At 62.5% G+C, this 15,588-nt stretch overlaps 1 protein-coding gene across 1 annotated transcript; it reads right to left on the reverse strand.

The window, feature by feature from the left end:
* Positions 1–1,335: 1,335 nt before the first annotated feature.
* Positions 1,336–12,708, reverse strand: LOC146421041 (V-set and immunoglobulin domain-containing protein 8-like). The gene is made up of 7 exons (XM_085047778.1): positions 12,666–12,708; positions 11,453–11,685; positions 7,693–7,894; positions 6,095–6,259; positions 3,578–3,700; positions 2,586–2,721; positions 1,336–1,529 (listed from the first exon to the last, which is right to left on the reverse strand). Exons 1-7 carry the CDS (start codon positions 12,706–12,708, stop codon positions 1,358–1,360), a joined length of 1,074 nt encoding a protein of 357 aa, XP_084903904.1. The 3' UTR covers positions 1,336–1,357.
* Positions 12,709–15,588: the final 2,880 nt, after the last annotated feature.

The following is a 15,588-nucleotide window of genomic DNA, read 5'->3' on the forward strand; positions in this document are numbered from 1 at the left end:
CACCCCCTTTTTTCTCACTTTTTCCCCACATTTTTCCCCATTTCCCGCCGCCCCCCCACCTGCCCCGCCATTTTTGGTTGCCTGGCAACCGCCGCGAGCGCCCCCTGGCGGCCGTTACGGGCCCTGCCGGCGGGGCGGGGATTACGTCATCCAGCATGGCCACGCCCCCTTCCTGGCCCCGCCCCCCGCCGGGTTCCAGCGGCGGGACAGGGACCGGAGGGGACAGAGACAGTGACGGGAGGGGACACGAAGTGACAGGGACAGGAGGGGACAAGGACAAGTCCCGTGTCCCCCATCCAGCCCCGTGTCCCCTCAGCCCCATGTCACCACGGGAGGGGACAGCGGCCACCTCCAGCCGCAGCGGCTGGGGACACGGGGGTCACCTCTGGGGACACGCCGGGCATCCTTTACCTGGAGTGTCCTGCTCCGATTGTCCCCCCTGTCCCCATCCCCGTCCTGTCCTGTCCCCATCCCTGTCCCCTCCTGTCCCCATCCCTGTTCCCGTCCCGCTCCTGTCCCCTCCGTCCCCATCCCTGTCCTCTGTCCCTCTCCTCTCTCCCCATCCTTGTCCCATCTGTCCCCTCCTTTGTCCCCCTTGTCCCCATGCTTGTCCCCTCCCGTGTGGCTCCTCCGGTCCCCTTTGTCCCTCTGTCCCCATCCCTGTCCCCTCTGTCCCCCCACATCACGACACTCCCGCTCTCAATTCGCTCAATTTTATTCCATTTCTTTTCTTTTCTTCCTTTTCTTTTCTTTTCTTTCTTTTTTTTTTTTTCCCTTTTGTGGTTTTGTGTTTCTTTTCCTTTTGGCTTCGTTCCAAACCGCAATTCCCGGTGCCAGCGGCGCCTCGGCGCCCCAAAAAACCCAAAAAAAACCCCAATTCCGAAATGTGGGGGCGCGGGGGTGGCACCGGGGGTGGAGCCTTTTTTTGGGGCCGAGCTCGCGGTGACAGCGAGTGACAAATAAATACCGCGGCGGGACAGGGCGAGGGGTCGGGAAGGGCTCTGGGAATAGTGGGGGAACTGGGAATTTGGGGGAATTGGGAACTGGGAATTTGGGGGAAATCGCGAATGGGGGGAATTGGGAACTGGGAGGGGAGGGGGAGGCGTAAAAAACGGGGGCCAAACCCCAAAATAAAGCAAAACGAGGTGACAAAACGAGGTGACAGCGGACCGGGGGTGGCGGGGAGGGTCCGGGCTGGCGATTTTGTGGGGTTTTGCGGGATTTTGTAGGATTTTTATGGGATTTCGAGGGATTTTTATGGGGTTTCGGGGGTCGGGAGCCTCTCCTGCCGTCAGTCGTGCGGGCGGCCGCTCGCTGTCCCCGGTTGTCGCCGTGCCCGGGGGGTGGCGCCGCGGTGTCACAGCGCGGGACAGGTGACCTGGTGGCGCATGCCCTCGTTGCAGAGCAGCGCAGCCGCGCGCTCGTCGCTGTCGCCGTGCTGGCACTGCATGTAGCTGATGCCGTGCGGGGAGTACGAGTGGTGAGCGCAGGCGGTGCACGGCCGGGGCATGGTGCCACCCGTGCTGCTCCTGCGGGCACAGCGACACCCGGGGACACCCCGGGGACAGCCGGTCAGGGCGGCTGGGGGGGCGGCTGGGGGCGCGGTGGCACCCGGTGGCACCCGGTGGCACTCGGGGCACCCCGCGGGTTTTGTCAGTGCTCGGTGGCAGGGCTTGGTGACCTCTGGCAGCCACCTGGGGCTGGTGGCACTCATTGGCACCCCTTGGTGTCCCTCAGTGCCCAGTGCCACCCACCCGTGCCTGGTGACACCATTGGCACCCCTCGGTGTCCCTCTGGGACTCACCTGTACCTGGTGCCACCCATTGGCACCCCATGGTCACCATCAGTGCCCTGTGCCACCCACCTGTGCCTGGTGGCACCCATCAGTGTCTCTCTGTCACCCAGTGCCACCCACCACTACCCATTAGTCCCCAGCAGTGCCTGGTGGCACCCAGAGGTGACCACAGTGGCCCTGGCAGTGCCCAGTGGTGTCCAGTGTCACCCACGGGTGCCCGTTTGTCCCCACAGTGCCCAGTTGTGCCCAGCGGTGACCACTGCACCCAGGGGTGCCCAGTGGAGCCTCTGGCTGCCCATTTGCCCCCAGCAGTGGCCCTGACTGGTGCCCTTTGGAGCCCAGTGGTGACCATCAGTGCCCAGCGGTGCCCAGTGACACTCATTGGTGCCCAGTACAGCCCAGTAGAGCCCGGTCCAGCCCAGTGCCACCCAGTGTCACCCAGTGCCACCGCGGTGCCCACCTGCAGTTGCTGCAGACACGCTGGCACTCCTTGCACTGGTAGCAAGTGACCAGTGCCCAGTGACACTCACTGGTGACCAGTACAGCCCAGTACAGCCCGGTGTCACCCAGTGCCACCCCCCGGTGTCACCCGGTGCCCACCTGCAGCTGCGCTGGCAGTCTTGGCACTGGTAGCGGGTGATCAGTGCCCAGTGTCACTCACTGGTGCCCCGTAGGACCCAGTACAGCCCAGTTCAGCCCGGTACAGCCCAGTACAGCCCGGTACAGCCCAGTTCAGCCCAGTGCCACCCAGTGCCACCCAGTGCCACCCCGCGGTGTCCCCCGTGCCCACCTGCAGTCGCTGCAGGCGCGCTGGCACTCCTTGCGCTGGTAGCGAGCGATCAGAGCCCAGATGAGCAGCCCCAGCAGGCTGAGCAGCAGCAGCGAGCCCAGGATGGAGCCCACGATGATGCCAGCCTGGCGCCCGCCTGCCGCCGGGACACACCCTGTCACCGCCGGGAGGGGATGGCACTGCGGGTGGCTCCGGGGACAGCCCCAGAGCCAGCCGCGGTGCCGCTTAGGGGCACCCTGGGGACAGCCAGAGCCAGCCCTGGTGCCACCCTGCAACCCACAGACACCCCGGGGACACCCAGAGACACCCTGGTGCCACCCTGACACCCAGAGACACCCCCAGTGCCACCCTGACACCCACAGACACCCCCAGTGCCACCCAGAGCCAGCCCTGGTGCCACCCTGACACCCAGAGACACCCCGGGGACACCCAGAGCCAGCCCTGGTGCCACTCTGACACCTAGAGACACCCTGGGGACACCCAGACCCTGCCCTGGTGCCACCCTGACACCCAGAGCCACCCCCAGTGCCACCCTGACATCCAGAGACACCCCCAGTGCCACCCCGAGCCGTCCTCAGTGCCACCCCCAGGGCACCCCGGCACCTGGGACACCCATGGTGCCACCCAGAGTCAGCCCTGGTGCCACCCTGGAACCCAGAGACATTCTGGTGTCACACAGAGCCACCCCCAGTGCCACTCTTGTGCCCAGAGCCAGCCCTGGTGCCACCCAGAGCCATCGCCAGTGCCACCCCCGGGGCATCCCAGCACCCGGGACACCTCTGGTGTCACCCAGAGCCAGCCTGGTGCCCCTGCAATGTCACTCACGGGGCCCGGGGCTCAGGATGAGCTGGCACACCCCATGTATCCCCAATGTCCCCAATGTCCCCAGTGTCCCCAGTGTCCCCAGTGTCACTCACGGGGCCCGGGGCTGAGGTTCAGCTGGCACACCCCCCAGTGTCCCCAGTGTCCCCAATGTCCCCAGTGTCACTCACGGGGCCCGGGGCTCAGGTTCAGCTGGCACACCGAGTAGCCCACGCGGTTGGTCACTCGGCACTGGTAGGTGCCAGCGTGGGCTCTGGTCAGACTGCGGATCAGGAGGTCACCCGGAGCTCGGCCTGCGGGGGACAGGTGGCACTGTCACCTCGGGGCGCCTGGGACCCTCGGACAGGTGTGTGGGGACACAGCGACACTGGGACACAGTGGGACATAGGGACACAGGGACACACAGGGACACAGCGACACAGGGACACACTGGGACACATAGGGACAATGACACACAGGGACACAGAGACACACTGTGACAGTGACACACAGGGACCTCAGAGCACAGGGACACATGGGGACACAGGGTCACATGGACACAGGGACAGGGACACACAGGGACATAGACACACAAGACACAGGAACCCATGGGGACACACTGGGACAGTGACAAAGAGGGACATGTGGACACGGGGACAGGGACACACAGGGACACACAGGGACATGGACACATGGGGACAGGGGTAGACGGACACAGGGACAGGGACACACAGGGACACATGGGGACACAGGGACATGGACACAAAGTGACATAGACACAGGAACACGGGGACAGACATGGACACAGGGACACGCTGACACATGGACAAGGACATACAGGGACATGGACACATGGGGACAGGGACACGCGGTGACACGGGAGCACAGGGACACGGGTGACAGGGACATGGACACACATGGATGTGGACACACACGGACATGGGACATCCATGAACACGGGAGATCATGGATGTGGGAGCACAGGGACACGGGCAGCCACAGACAGGGACACACAGGGACACGGGAGCACATGGACACGGGTGACAGGGACACGGGTGACAGGGGCACGGGTGACAGGGACACAGACACACACAGGTGCAGGAGCACGGGGACATGGGACACGTGGACGTGGGAACACGCAGACATGGAAACACATGAACATGTAGGACATGGACACACATGGACACGGGAGCACACGGATGAGGGAACAGTCAGACATGGAAGTGCATGACATGGGAGCACACAGACACGGGTGACAGGGACACAGGAGCACACAGACATGGTGACAGGGACACGGGAGCACAGGGACACGGGTGACAGGGACACAGGAGCACAGGGACACGGTGACAGGGACACGGGAGCACAGGGACACGGGTGACAGGGACACGGGAGCACACGGATGTGGACACACAGGGACACTGAAGCACACGGACATGGGACATCCATGAACACGGGAGATCATGGATGTGGGAGCACAGGGACACGGGCAGCCACAGACAGGGACACACAGGGACATGGGAGCACATGGACACGGGTGACAGGGACACAAGTCACAGGGACACACAGGGACACGGGTGACAGGGATGCACAGGGACATGCGTGCACAGAGAGCACACGGATGTGGGAACACGCAGACGTGGGACATCCATGAACACGGGAGAACATGGACGTGGACACACGCAGACATGAGCACACAAGGACACGAGTGACAGGGACACGGGTGACAGGGATGCACAGGGACATGGGGCACACGGATGTGAGAACACAAGGACATAGGACATCCATGGACACGGGAGAACATGGATGTGGGAACACATGAACACACAGGAGCACGTGGGCATGGACACGTGGGGACATGGGAGCACATGGACAGGGACACATGGATGTGGGAGCACATGGATGTGGGAACACGCAGACATGGGACATCCATGAACGTGGGGGGACATGGATGTGGGAACACGTGAACATGGGATAGTGGGGACACATGGACACACATGGACATGGAGCACACGGACACACATGGACACACATGAACACACACAGACGTGGAGCACACAGACACACATGGACACACATGGACATGGAGCACACGGACACACATGGACACACATGGACACACATGGGCACACATGAACACGCACAGACATGGAGCACACAGCCCCCCCCCGAGCCCCCCATAGCCACAACACCTCCTTGGAAGGTGCCCAAGGGTGGGAACACCCCAAAATCCCCTCCTGAGCCCCCAAATCCCATCCCGAACCCCCCAAATCCCCTCTCTGAAGCCCCCAAGCCCCCCGGGGGGTTCAGAAGCCATCTCGAGGGGCAGGGACCCCCTGAATCCCCTCAAGCCCCCAGGGGATCCATCACCCACCTCGGGGACATCCCGAACCCCCAAATCCCCCCAAAATCCCCCCTGGGAGGTCCCTGACGCACCTTGCAGGGCAGGGACACCCCGAGCCTCCCCAAATCCCCTCCTGACCTCCCGAAATCCCCTCCTGACACCCCCAAATCCCCTCCCGGGGGTCTCACGCACCTTGCAGGGTCCCCGAGGGCAGGGAGAGTCTCGAACTCCCCCAAACCCCCTCCTGCCCCCCCAAATCTCTTCCCAGAGGTCTCTCACCCACCTCGCAGGGTCCCTAAAGACAGGGACACCTCCTTCCCCCCCAAATTCCCCCAAATGCCCCCAATCCCCCCGGGGTGTCACCCACCTTGCAGGGTCCCCGAAGGCAGCCTGCCCCCCCCGTAGCCCTCGGCCAGCTTGGCCCACTGGTAGCTGAGCGGCGCAGCTCCGCCGCGGCTGAAGCAGCGCAGCAGCACCGAGCCGCCCTCGATCAGCTCCCCCTCGCTCCAGCACTGCGGCGCGGCCGGCTTCTCTGCTGGGACAGTGACAGTGTCAGGGACAGCGACAGGGGACAGGGACACCATCAGGGACACCGGGGACAGGGACAGAGATAGGGGACAGGGACAGGCATAGGGACAGGGACAGCACTGCGGGGCGGCCGGCTTCTCTGCTGGGACAGTGACAGTGTCAGGGGACAGGGATAGGGACAGGGGACAGGGACACCATCAGGGACACCGGGGACAGGGACAGGGACAGGGACAGCACTGCGGGGCGGCCGGCTTCTCTGCTGGGACAGTGACAGTGTCAGGGACAGCGACAGGGGACAGGGACACCATCAGGGACACCGGGGACAGGGACAGGGGACAAAGACAGGGACGACGGACAGGGAAACCGGGGGACAGGGACAGGGGACACTGTCAGGGCCACCAGAGGCCACCCAGGAAGGGGACTTGGGAGAGAGCCAGGTGACACTGCCAGGACCACCAGGGGACACAGGGGACACTGTCAGAGCCACTCGCGGGGACACCATGAGGGTCACCAGGGCCACCCGGGAGAGGGGACACCTGGGGGTGGGAAGGGACAGGAGTCACCTGCGGGGGAGGAACACGGGACACTGTCAGGGCCACCTGCATGGGGGACAGGGGACATTGTCAGGGCCACCAGGGGCCAGCCAGGAAGGGGACACGGGAGGGAGACAGGTGACACTGCCAGAGTCACTTCAGGGGACACTGTCAGCGCCACCGGGGAGCACTCGGGAAGGGGACTTGGGACTGGCGACATTGTCAGGGCCACCAGGGGCCACATGAGAGGGGAACAAGGGACGCTGTCAGTGCTACCGGGGGCCACCTAGGAAGGGACTTGAAAGGAGCCAGGTGACCCCGTCAGTGCCACCAGGAGAGGGAGCGCCACCGCCACGAGCCAGCGCCACCTCCGTGAGCGCGAGCGGTGCGGGACAGGGAGGGGACAGGGGACACTGCCAGGGCCACCAGGGGCCAGCCAGGAAGGGGACTTGAGAGGGAGCAGGGGACACTGCCAGGGCCACCGGGGGCCACATGAGAGGGGGACAGGGGACACTGCCACTTGGGGGGACACCGGCAGTGCCACCGGGGCCCAACCAGGAAGGGGACTTGTGAGTGGGGACAGGGCACACTGCCGGGGCCACCGGGGGCCACCCAGGAAGGGACTTGAGAGGAGCCAGGTGACACTGTCAGTGCCACCAGGAGAGGGAGGGCGAGCGCCACCTGCGCGTGCGAGGGCGCCGGGCGGGGAGGGGACAGGGGACACTGCTAGGGCCACCGCGGGCCACCTAGGAAGGGACATGAGAGGCGCCAGATGACACCTTCGATGCCACCAGGAGAGGGAGCGCCACCGCCACGAACCATCCCCACCTCCGTGAGCGCGGCGCGGGGAGGGGACAGAGGGACATGGGGACAGCCAGGCGACACGGCGGGGGTCTCGGCTCACCTTGCACGGTGACAATGACCTCGTGCACGGCCACCGTGTTCTTCTTGACGCGGCACTGGTATGTCCCCGTGTCGCTCTCCTGCAGGTCAGCCAGGCGGATGGACGCGTCGCGCTGGCCAGGGTCAGTCTGCACGAACGCCACGCGGTCCTGCAGCCCCGAGCCGCTGCCGTAGTTCACGTGGTGGTCGTGGTAGGACAGGAACTGGGGACACGAGGGGACAGCGCCGGGGGACATGGTTAGGGGGGTTTGGGGTTGGTTTGGGGTTGGGTTAGGGGTGAAGTTGGGGTCGGGGTTGGGGTTAGGGTGGGTTTAGGGCTGGGTTTGGTCAGGGTTAGTTAGGTTTAGGTTAGGGTTGGGGTTGGGACTGGAATTGGGATTGGGGTTGGGTTTAGGCTTAGTTGGGGTTAGGGTGGGTTTAGGATCATGTCTGGTCAGGGTTAGTTAGGGTCACGTTTGGGGTTTGGGTTAGGGTTGGGGTTAAAGTTAGGATTGGGATTGGGGTTAGGGTTGGTTTAGGGTCAGGTTTGGTCTGGGTTAGTTAGGTTTAGATTTAGGGTTTGGGTGAGGTTTAGGTTAGCATTAGGGTTAAAGTCAGGATTGGGGTTGGGTTTAGGGTTAGTTGGGGTTAGGGTTGGTTTAGGGTCAGGTCTGGTCAGGGTTAGTTTGGTTTAGATTTAGGGTTTGGGTGAGGTTGAGGTTAGGGTTAAAGTCAGGATTGGGGTTAGGTTTAGGGTTAGTTGGGGTTAGGGTTGGTTTAGGGTTGGGTTTGGTCTGGGTTAGTTAGGTTTAGGTTAGGGTTAGGGTTGGGACTGGAATTGGGATTGGGGTTGGGGTTAGGGTTAGTTGGGTTTAGGGTGGGTTTAAGGTCGGGTTTAGGGTCTGGGTTAGTTAGGGTTAGGTTTGGAGTTTAGGTTAGGGTTTGGGCTGGGATTAGGTCTGGGGTTGGGGTTAGGGTTAGTTGGGGTTAGGATGGGTTTAGGGTCGGGTTTGGTCAGGGTTAGTAAGGGTTAGGTTTAGGGTCTGGGTTAGGTTGAGGTTAGGGTTGAAGTTAGGATTGGGGTTAGGGTTAGTTGGGGTTAGGATGGGTTTAGGGTCGGGTTTGGTCTGGGTTAGTTAGGGTTAGGTTTAGGGTTTTGGTTAGGTTGTGGTTAGGGTTAAAGTTAGGATTGGGGTTGGGGTTAGTGTTGGTTGGGGTTAGGATGGGTTTAGGGCTGGGTTTGGTCAGGGTTAGGTTAGTTAGGGTTGGTTTAGGGTTGCAGTTAGGGTTAGATTAGGGTTGGGGCTGGGGTTAGGACTGGGGTTGGGGTCAGAGGTAGGGTTGGTTTAGGGTCGGGATTGGTCTGGGTGAGTTACGTTTAGTTTTGGGGTTTGGATTAGGTTTAGATTAGGGTTGGAGCTGGGATTAGGACTGGGGCTGGGATTAGTTTGGGTTAGGGTTGGTTTAGGGTTGGGTTTGGTCAGGGTTAGGTTAGGGTTGGGTTGAATTTTGGGGTTAGGGCTAGTTTAGAATCAGTTATATTTAGGGTTGTATTAGAGTTTGGTTATGGTTCGCTTATTGTTATTTTTTGTTGCTGTTAGGTTAGATTAGGGTTAGGTTAGGGTTTAGTTGGTGTTAATTTGGGTTAGGTTTTGGGTTTGATTGAGGTTTGTTTAGGGTTATGGTTAGTGGTATTTCAGAGTTGTTTCATGTTGGGTTTGTGGTTTGGTTTGGGTTCAATTGAGTTAGTTTTGGTTTCGGGTTTGGGCAGAGCTAGCAGGGCTGGGGAGGCTCAGCCACGGGGCTTTGCTGTCCCTGCCTGTCCCTGACTTCACCTGCCAGCACCTGTCTGTCCCTCTGTGTCCCTGCCTGTCCCTCTCTGTCCCTGCCAGCACCTGTCTGCCCCTTCCTGTCCCTTCCTGTCCCTGCTGCTTTCCTGCCTGTCCCTGTGTGTCCTTCCCTCCCTGTGTGCACCTGGTGCTTCCCTGCCCTCCTTGTCCCTTCCTGTCCCTACCTGTCCCTGATCCTACCTGCCTGTCCTTTCCTGTCCTCCTTGTCCCTTTCTGTCCCTGCCTGTCCCTGATTTTACCTGCCTGTCCCTTCCTGTCCTGCCTGATCCTTCCCTGCAATTCCAGCCCTTCCCTGTCCATCCTGTCCTACCAGGCTCTGCCTGTCCTGCCTGCTCCCTTCCAGCCCTGCCTGCTCCTTGCCTGCCTTTCCAGACCTTTCCAGTCCTGCCTGCTCATTCCCAGACTGGCACTCCCAGACGCTGCTGGACCTTCCCTGTCCTGCCTGTCCCCAGCCTGTCCCTGACTGCTCAACCGGGCTTCAGCCCAACCCAGCCCTGATTGCCCTACCTGTTCCTGCTTGTCCCTGCCTGTCCCTGCCTGCTCAGCTGAGGTCCATCCCATTCATCCCATCCCATCCATCCCATCCCATCCCATCCCATCCCATCCCATCCCATCCCATCCCATCCCATTCCATCCCTGCCTGTCCTCCCTGTCCTGCCTGTCCCAGCCTGCTCCTTCCCTGCCCTGCCAGACCTTTCCAGTCATGCCTGCTCATTCCCAGACTGGCACTCCCTGACGCTGCTGGACCTTCCCTGTCCTGCCTGCTCAGCTGGGCTCCATCCCATCCCATCCTATCCCATCCCATCCCATCCCATCCCATCCCATCCCATCCCATCCCATCCCATCCCATCCCATCCTATCCCATCCCATCCCATCCCATCCCATCCCAGCCTGTCCCTGCCTGCTCAGCTGGGCTTCACCCCAGCCCAGCCCAGCCCTGCTTGTCCTGTCTGCTCCTTCCCTGCCCTTCCAGACCTTTCCTGTCCTTCCTGTCCTTCCTGTCCTGCCTGTCCCCTGCCTGTCCCTGCCTGCTCAGCTGGGCTCCATCCGATCCCAGTCCATCCCAGCCCAGCCCTGTCTGTCCTGCCTGGTGTTTCCCTGCCCAGCACTTCCAGACTGTGCCTGGTCTTTTCCTGCCCTGCCTGTCCTTCCCTGCCCTTCCAGACCTTCCCTATCCTGCCTGTTCTGCCTGTCCCTGCCAGACCTTTCCAGTCCTGCCTGCTCCTTCCCAGACTGGCACTCCCCGACGCTGCTGGACCTTCCCTGTCCTGCCTGTCCTTCCCTGCCTGTCCCTGCCTGTCCCCAACCTGTCCCTGCCTGTTCCCAGTCTGTCCCTCCCTGTCCCCAGCCTGTCCCCAGCCTGTCCCTGCCTGTCCTGCCTGCTCAGCTGGGCTCCATCCCAGCCCAGCCCTGCCTGCCCTGCCTGGTGTTTCCCTGCCCTTCCAGACCTTCCCTGTCCTGCCTGTCCCTTCTTGTCCCGATGAGCTTTGTTTGGTCCTTCCAAACCTCGCTTATCCTACCAGGTCCTTGTCTGTCCTTCCAGACCTTTCCTGCCCTGTCTGTCCTGCCTGCTCAGCTGGGCTCCATCCGATCCCAGTCCATCCCAATCCATCCCAGTCCATCCCAGTCCAGCCCTGTCTGTCCTGCCTGGTGTTTCCCTGCCCTTCCAGACCTTCCCTGTCCCTTCCCATCCTTTCCCTGTCCCCTGCCTGTCCTTTCCCTGCCCAGCACTTCCAGACTCTGCCCGTCCTTCCCTGTCCTTCTAGACATTCCCTGTCCTGCCTGTCCCTTCCCTGTCCCACCTGTCCTTCCTGTCCCTTCCCTGTCCTGCTTGTCCCCACCTGTCCCACCTGTCCCCTGCCTGTCCCTGCCCGCCCACCTGAGCTCCATCCCACCCACCCAGCCCGGTCTGGCCGTGCCCGAGCCCCTCACCACGTTCTCGGGGCCGGGTCTCTCGGGCTGGATCTGGATCCACTCGATGCCCACTCCCTGCGGACCGTTGTCCTCGGGCTCCAGGACATAGGGACAGCCCAGCTTGACCGAGTCGCCCTTGGCCAGGTACAGAACCTCCCGGCCGTTGCCGTTGATCCTGACGGCCACCAGGAGAGCTGGGGACAGAAGGGCATTGTCACCGCCGGAATGGCACTTGGAGGACCCTGATGGCACTGCCGGCACCCCCCGCCCCACATCCACGGGGGATAGGGACCCCAAACCTGTGCCCCGACACCTCCTGACCCCACACCGGTGTCCCCTGACCCACAGGGGACAGGGACCCATCACACCCCAAACCTGTGCCCCGACACCTCCTGACCCCACAGCTGCAGCCCCCCACCCACAGGGAGCAGAGACAGTGCTCAGGGACCCCAAACCTGTGCCCTGACACCTCCTGACCCCACAGCTGTGTCCCCTGACCCACAGGGGACAGGGACCCATCACACCCCAAACCTGTGTGGGTCCCTGCAGCCCCTGACCCCACACGGAGCAGGGATGGGGCATAGGGACCCCAAACCAGTGCCTTGTCACCCCCTGACCCCACAGCTGTGTCCCCTGACCCAGAGGGACCCATCGCACCCCAAACCTGTGTGACCTGACCCCACATTCACACGGAGCAGGGAAGGGGCACAGGGACCCCAAAGCTGTGCCCTGACACCTCCTGACCCCACAGCTGTACCCCCTGACCCACACAGAGCAGGGATGGGGCACAGGGACCCCAAACCTGTGCCCTGACACCTCCTGACCCCACACCTGTACCCCCTGACCCATACAGAACAGGGAGGGGGCACAGGGACCCCAAACCTGTGCCCTGACACCGCCTGACCCCAGACCTGCAGCTCCTGACCCCACATCTGTGGAGAGCAGGGATGGGACACGGAGACCCAACACACCCCAAAGCTGTGTCCTGACACACCCAGGCAGCACCCCCTGACCGCACATCTGGCAGAACCCAAACTATGGGGAGCAGGGACTCATCGAACCTGTGCCCTGACACACCCTGAACCCCACAACTGGCAGAACCCAAGCTGTGGGGCGTAGGGACCCATGGCACCCCAAATCTGTGCCCTGACACACCCTGACCCCAAAACTAGCAGAACTCAAACTGTGGGGTGTAGGGACCCATCGAACCTGTACCCTGACACACCCTGACCCCACACCTGGCAGAACTCAAACTGTGGGGTGTAGGGACCCATCGCACCCCAAACCTGTGCCCTGACACACCCTGACCCTATGACTGGCAGAACTCAAACTGTGGGGCACAGGGATCTCACGCACCCCAAACCTGTGCCCTGACACACTTTTAACCTCACACCTACAGTTTCCCACTTATGGGGCGCAGGGATGTGTGGCACCCCAAATCTGTGCCCCAAAACACCTGGCAGCTCTCCCCGACCCCACACCTGCAGCACGGACCCATCGCACCCCAAACCTGTGTCCTGACACACCTTGAACCCCACACCTGCAGGGAGCAGGAACCTATCACACCCCAAACCTGTGCCCCAATACACCTGGCAGCCTCACTGACCCCACAACTGCAGCAGGAACCCATCACACCCCAAATCTGTGCCCCAATACACCTGGCAGCCTCACTGACCCCACACCTGCAGGGAGCAGGAACCCATCACACCCCAAATCTGTGCCCCAATACACCTGGCAGCCTCACTGACCCCACAACTGCATCACCCCGTGACCCCACAACTGCAACCCCCCAGCTATGGGGAGCAGGGATCTATCGAACCCCAAACTTGTGCTCTGACACCTCCTGACCCCACACCTGCAGCACCCCACTCGCGGGGAGCAGGGACAGGGCACAGGGACCCATCGCACCCCAAACCTGTGCCCTGACACCCCTGACCCCACAACATCAGCCTTGACCCCACACCTGCAGCCCCCCAGCCACGGGGAGCAGGGATCTGTCGCACCCCAAACCCATGTCCTGACACCTCCCGACCCCACACCTGACATCCCCGACCCCACACCTGTACCCCCCCGCTGGTCACATCTCCCACATCGGTCGCCCGCGAGGATGTCCCGGCTTGGTCGCTGTCCCCTCGGGGCTGTCACCGCCTGGCGACACAGGGACACACCGATGCCACCTGCCCCGCCTGACAGCCCCAGCGACACAGGGACACATCGATGCCACCTGCCCCGATTTGCAGCCCCAGCGACACATCGATGCCACCTGGCAGCCCCAATGACACAGGGACACATCGATGCCACCTGCGCTGTCCAGCACGGGCAGCACCCGGCGGTGGCCGCAGGTGGGTGACCCCGGGCTGTCCCCAGGCTCCTGCCGGCGCTCGGAGCATCTCCGGTATCCCGGGAGAGCCGCGATCCCGAGGCAGCCGCGATCCCGAGGCAGCCGCGATCCCGGGATCCTACCTGGCAGGATCCCGAGCAGCAGGAGCAGGCTGGCGCCGTGCCCTGCCATGGCGCTGCGGCCGCGGAGGAGGAGGAGGAGGAGGAGGAGGAGGAGGCAGGAAGGCTGCGAGGCTCCGAGGGCAGCCGGCCCGTGCGGGGCCCTTTTAGGCGCTGGGCCGGGGCCGCTCCTCCCCGTGGGGAGGATTCCTGTGGGATGAGTGAGTGGCTCCGAGCTGTGCGTGGCTGCCGCCCTGCTCCGCGCCTACCCCCTAATTAGGGAGCGCCAGGCCTGCCGGACCCCGGTGGGACACCGTGGGACACTAGGGGACACCAGGGGGACACGCTGAGAAGGGATGGGGAATGACACCACCCCGCTGTGGGTGCTGAGTGGGGACAGTGGGACAAAGCCACCGGTGGTTGGAGGTGTCGCTCGGCCCCACGGATCCCGAGAGGATTCTGGGCTTGCAGCAGGACTCGAAGGGCTTAAAGGTGTGGTTGGACAGGGGTTTAAAGGCAGCAGATCCCTCCTCCGGACCTGCCCCTCGGCCGGCGGGCACCGCAATGTGGTGGCACTGTGGGGACAATGGCACCCACCGAGCCCACGGGTCACTGTGCAGGGACGTGGTGTGTGGCAGGGACAGGGACAGGGACAGGGCTATGCTCGGATGGGACAGGGACATGGCAGGGATGGAGGGGTTGGGACAGGATGGATGGAGGAGTTGGGAGAGGATGGATGGAGGAGTTGGGACAGGATGGATGGAGGAGTTGGAATAGGGAGATGGAAGTGGTGGAATTGTTGGGGACAATGATATGGCAGCAGATGGAGGAGTTTGGACAGGCCCATGGCAGTGGATGGAAGTGTTGGGGACAGGGACATGGCAGGGGATGGAGGAGTTGGGACAAGGACACTGGCAGGGCATGGAGGAGTTGGCACAGGGATGTGACAGCAGGGGAAGGAGATGGGACAGGATGGATGGAGGAGTTGGGACAAGGCCACAGTGGTGGATGGAAGTGTTGGGGACAGTGACACGGCAGCAGATGGAGGAGTTGGGACAGGGATATGGCAATGGATGGAAGTGTTGGGGACAGCGACATGGCAGCAGGGACAGGGGATGGGACAAGGACATGGGAACGGATGGAGGAGCTGGGACAGGGACACATGGCAGTGGCTGGAACCATTGGGGACAGGGACAATGGCGGTGGATGGAGGAGCTGGGACAGTGGATGGAACTGTTGGGGACAAGCACACTGGCAGGGCACGGAGGAACTGGGACAGGGACGTGGCAGCACAGGCAGGAGATGTGACAGGGACACAGGAATGGATGGAGGAGTTGGGACAGGGACATGGCAGGGGATGGAACTGTTGGGAACAGGGACACAGGAACGGATGGAGGAGCCAGGACAGCAGTGTTGGGGTGACACCAGGGGTCTCAGCCCCGTGGGAAGGCCCTGCCAGGGACACTGTCCCTGCCTGTGTCCCCTGAGGTCACACGGGAGACATGGACACCATGAACACAGGGACACAGGGACATGGGACATCCATGAACATAGGGACACAGGGACACAGGTGACAGAGACACGGGGGCACAGGGACACGGACATCCATGAACACAGGGACATGGTAGCACAGGGACATGGACACCATGAACACAGGGACACGGGGACATGGGACATCCATGAACACAGGGACATGGGGACACAGGACATCCATG

The sequence above is a fragment of the Lichenostomus cassidix genome, unplaced genomic scaffold (assembly GCF_008360975.1).
Source record: "Lichenostomus cassidix isolate B80296 unplaced genomic scaffold, HeHo_3.0 HiC_scaffold_851, whole genome shotgun sequence".
NCBI lineage: Eukaryota > Metazoa > Chordata > Aves > Passeriformes > Meliphagidae > Lichenostomus > Lichenostomus cassidix.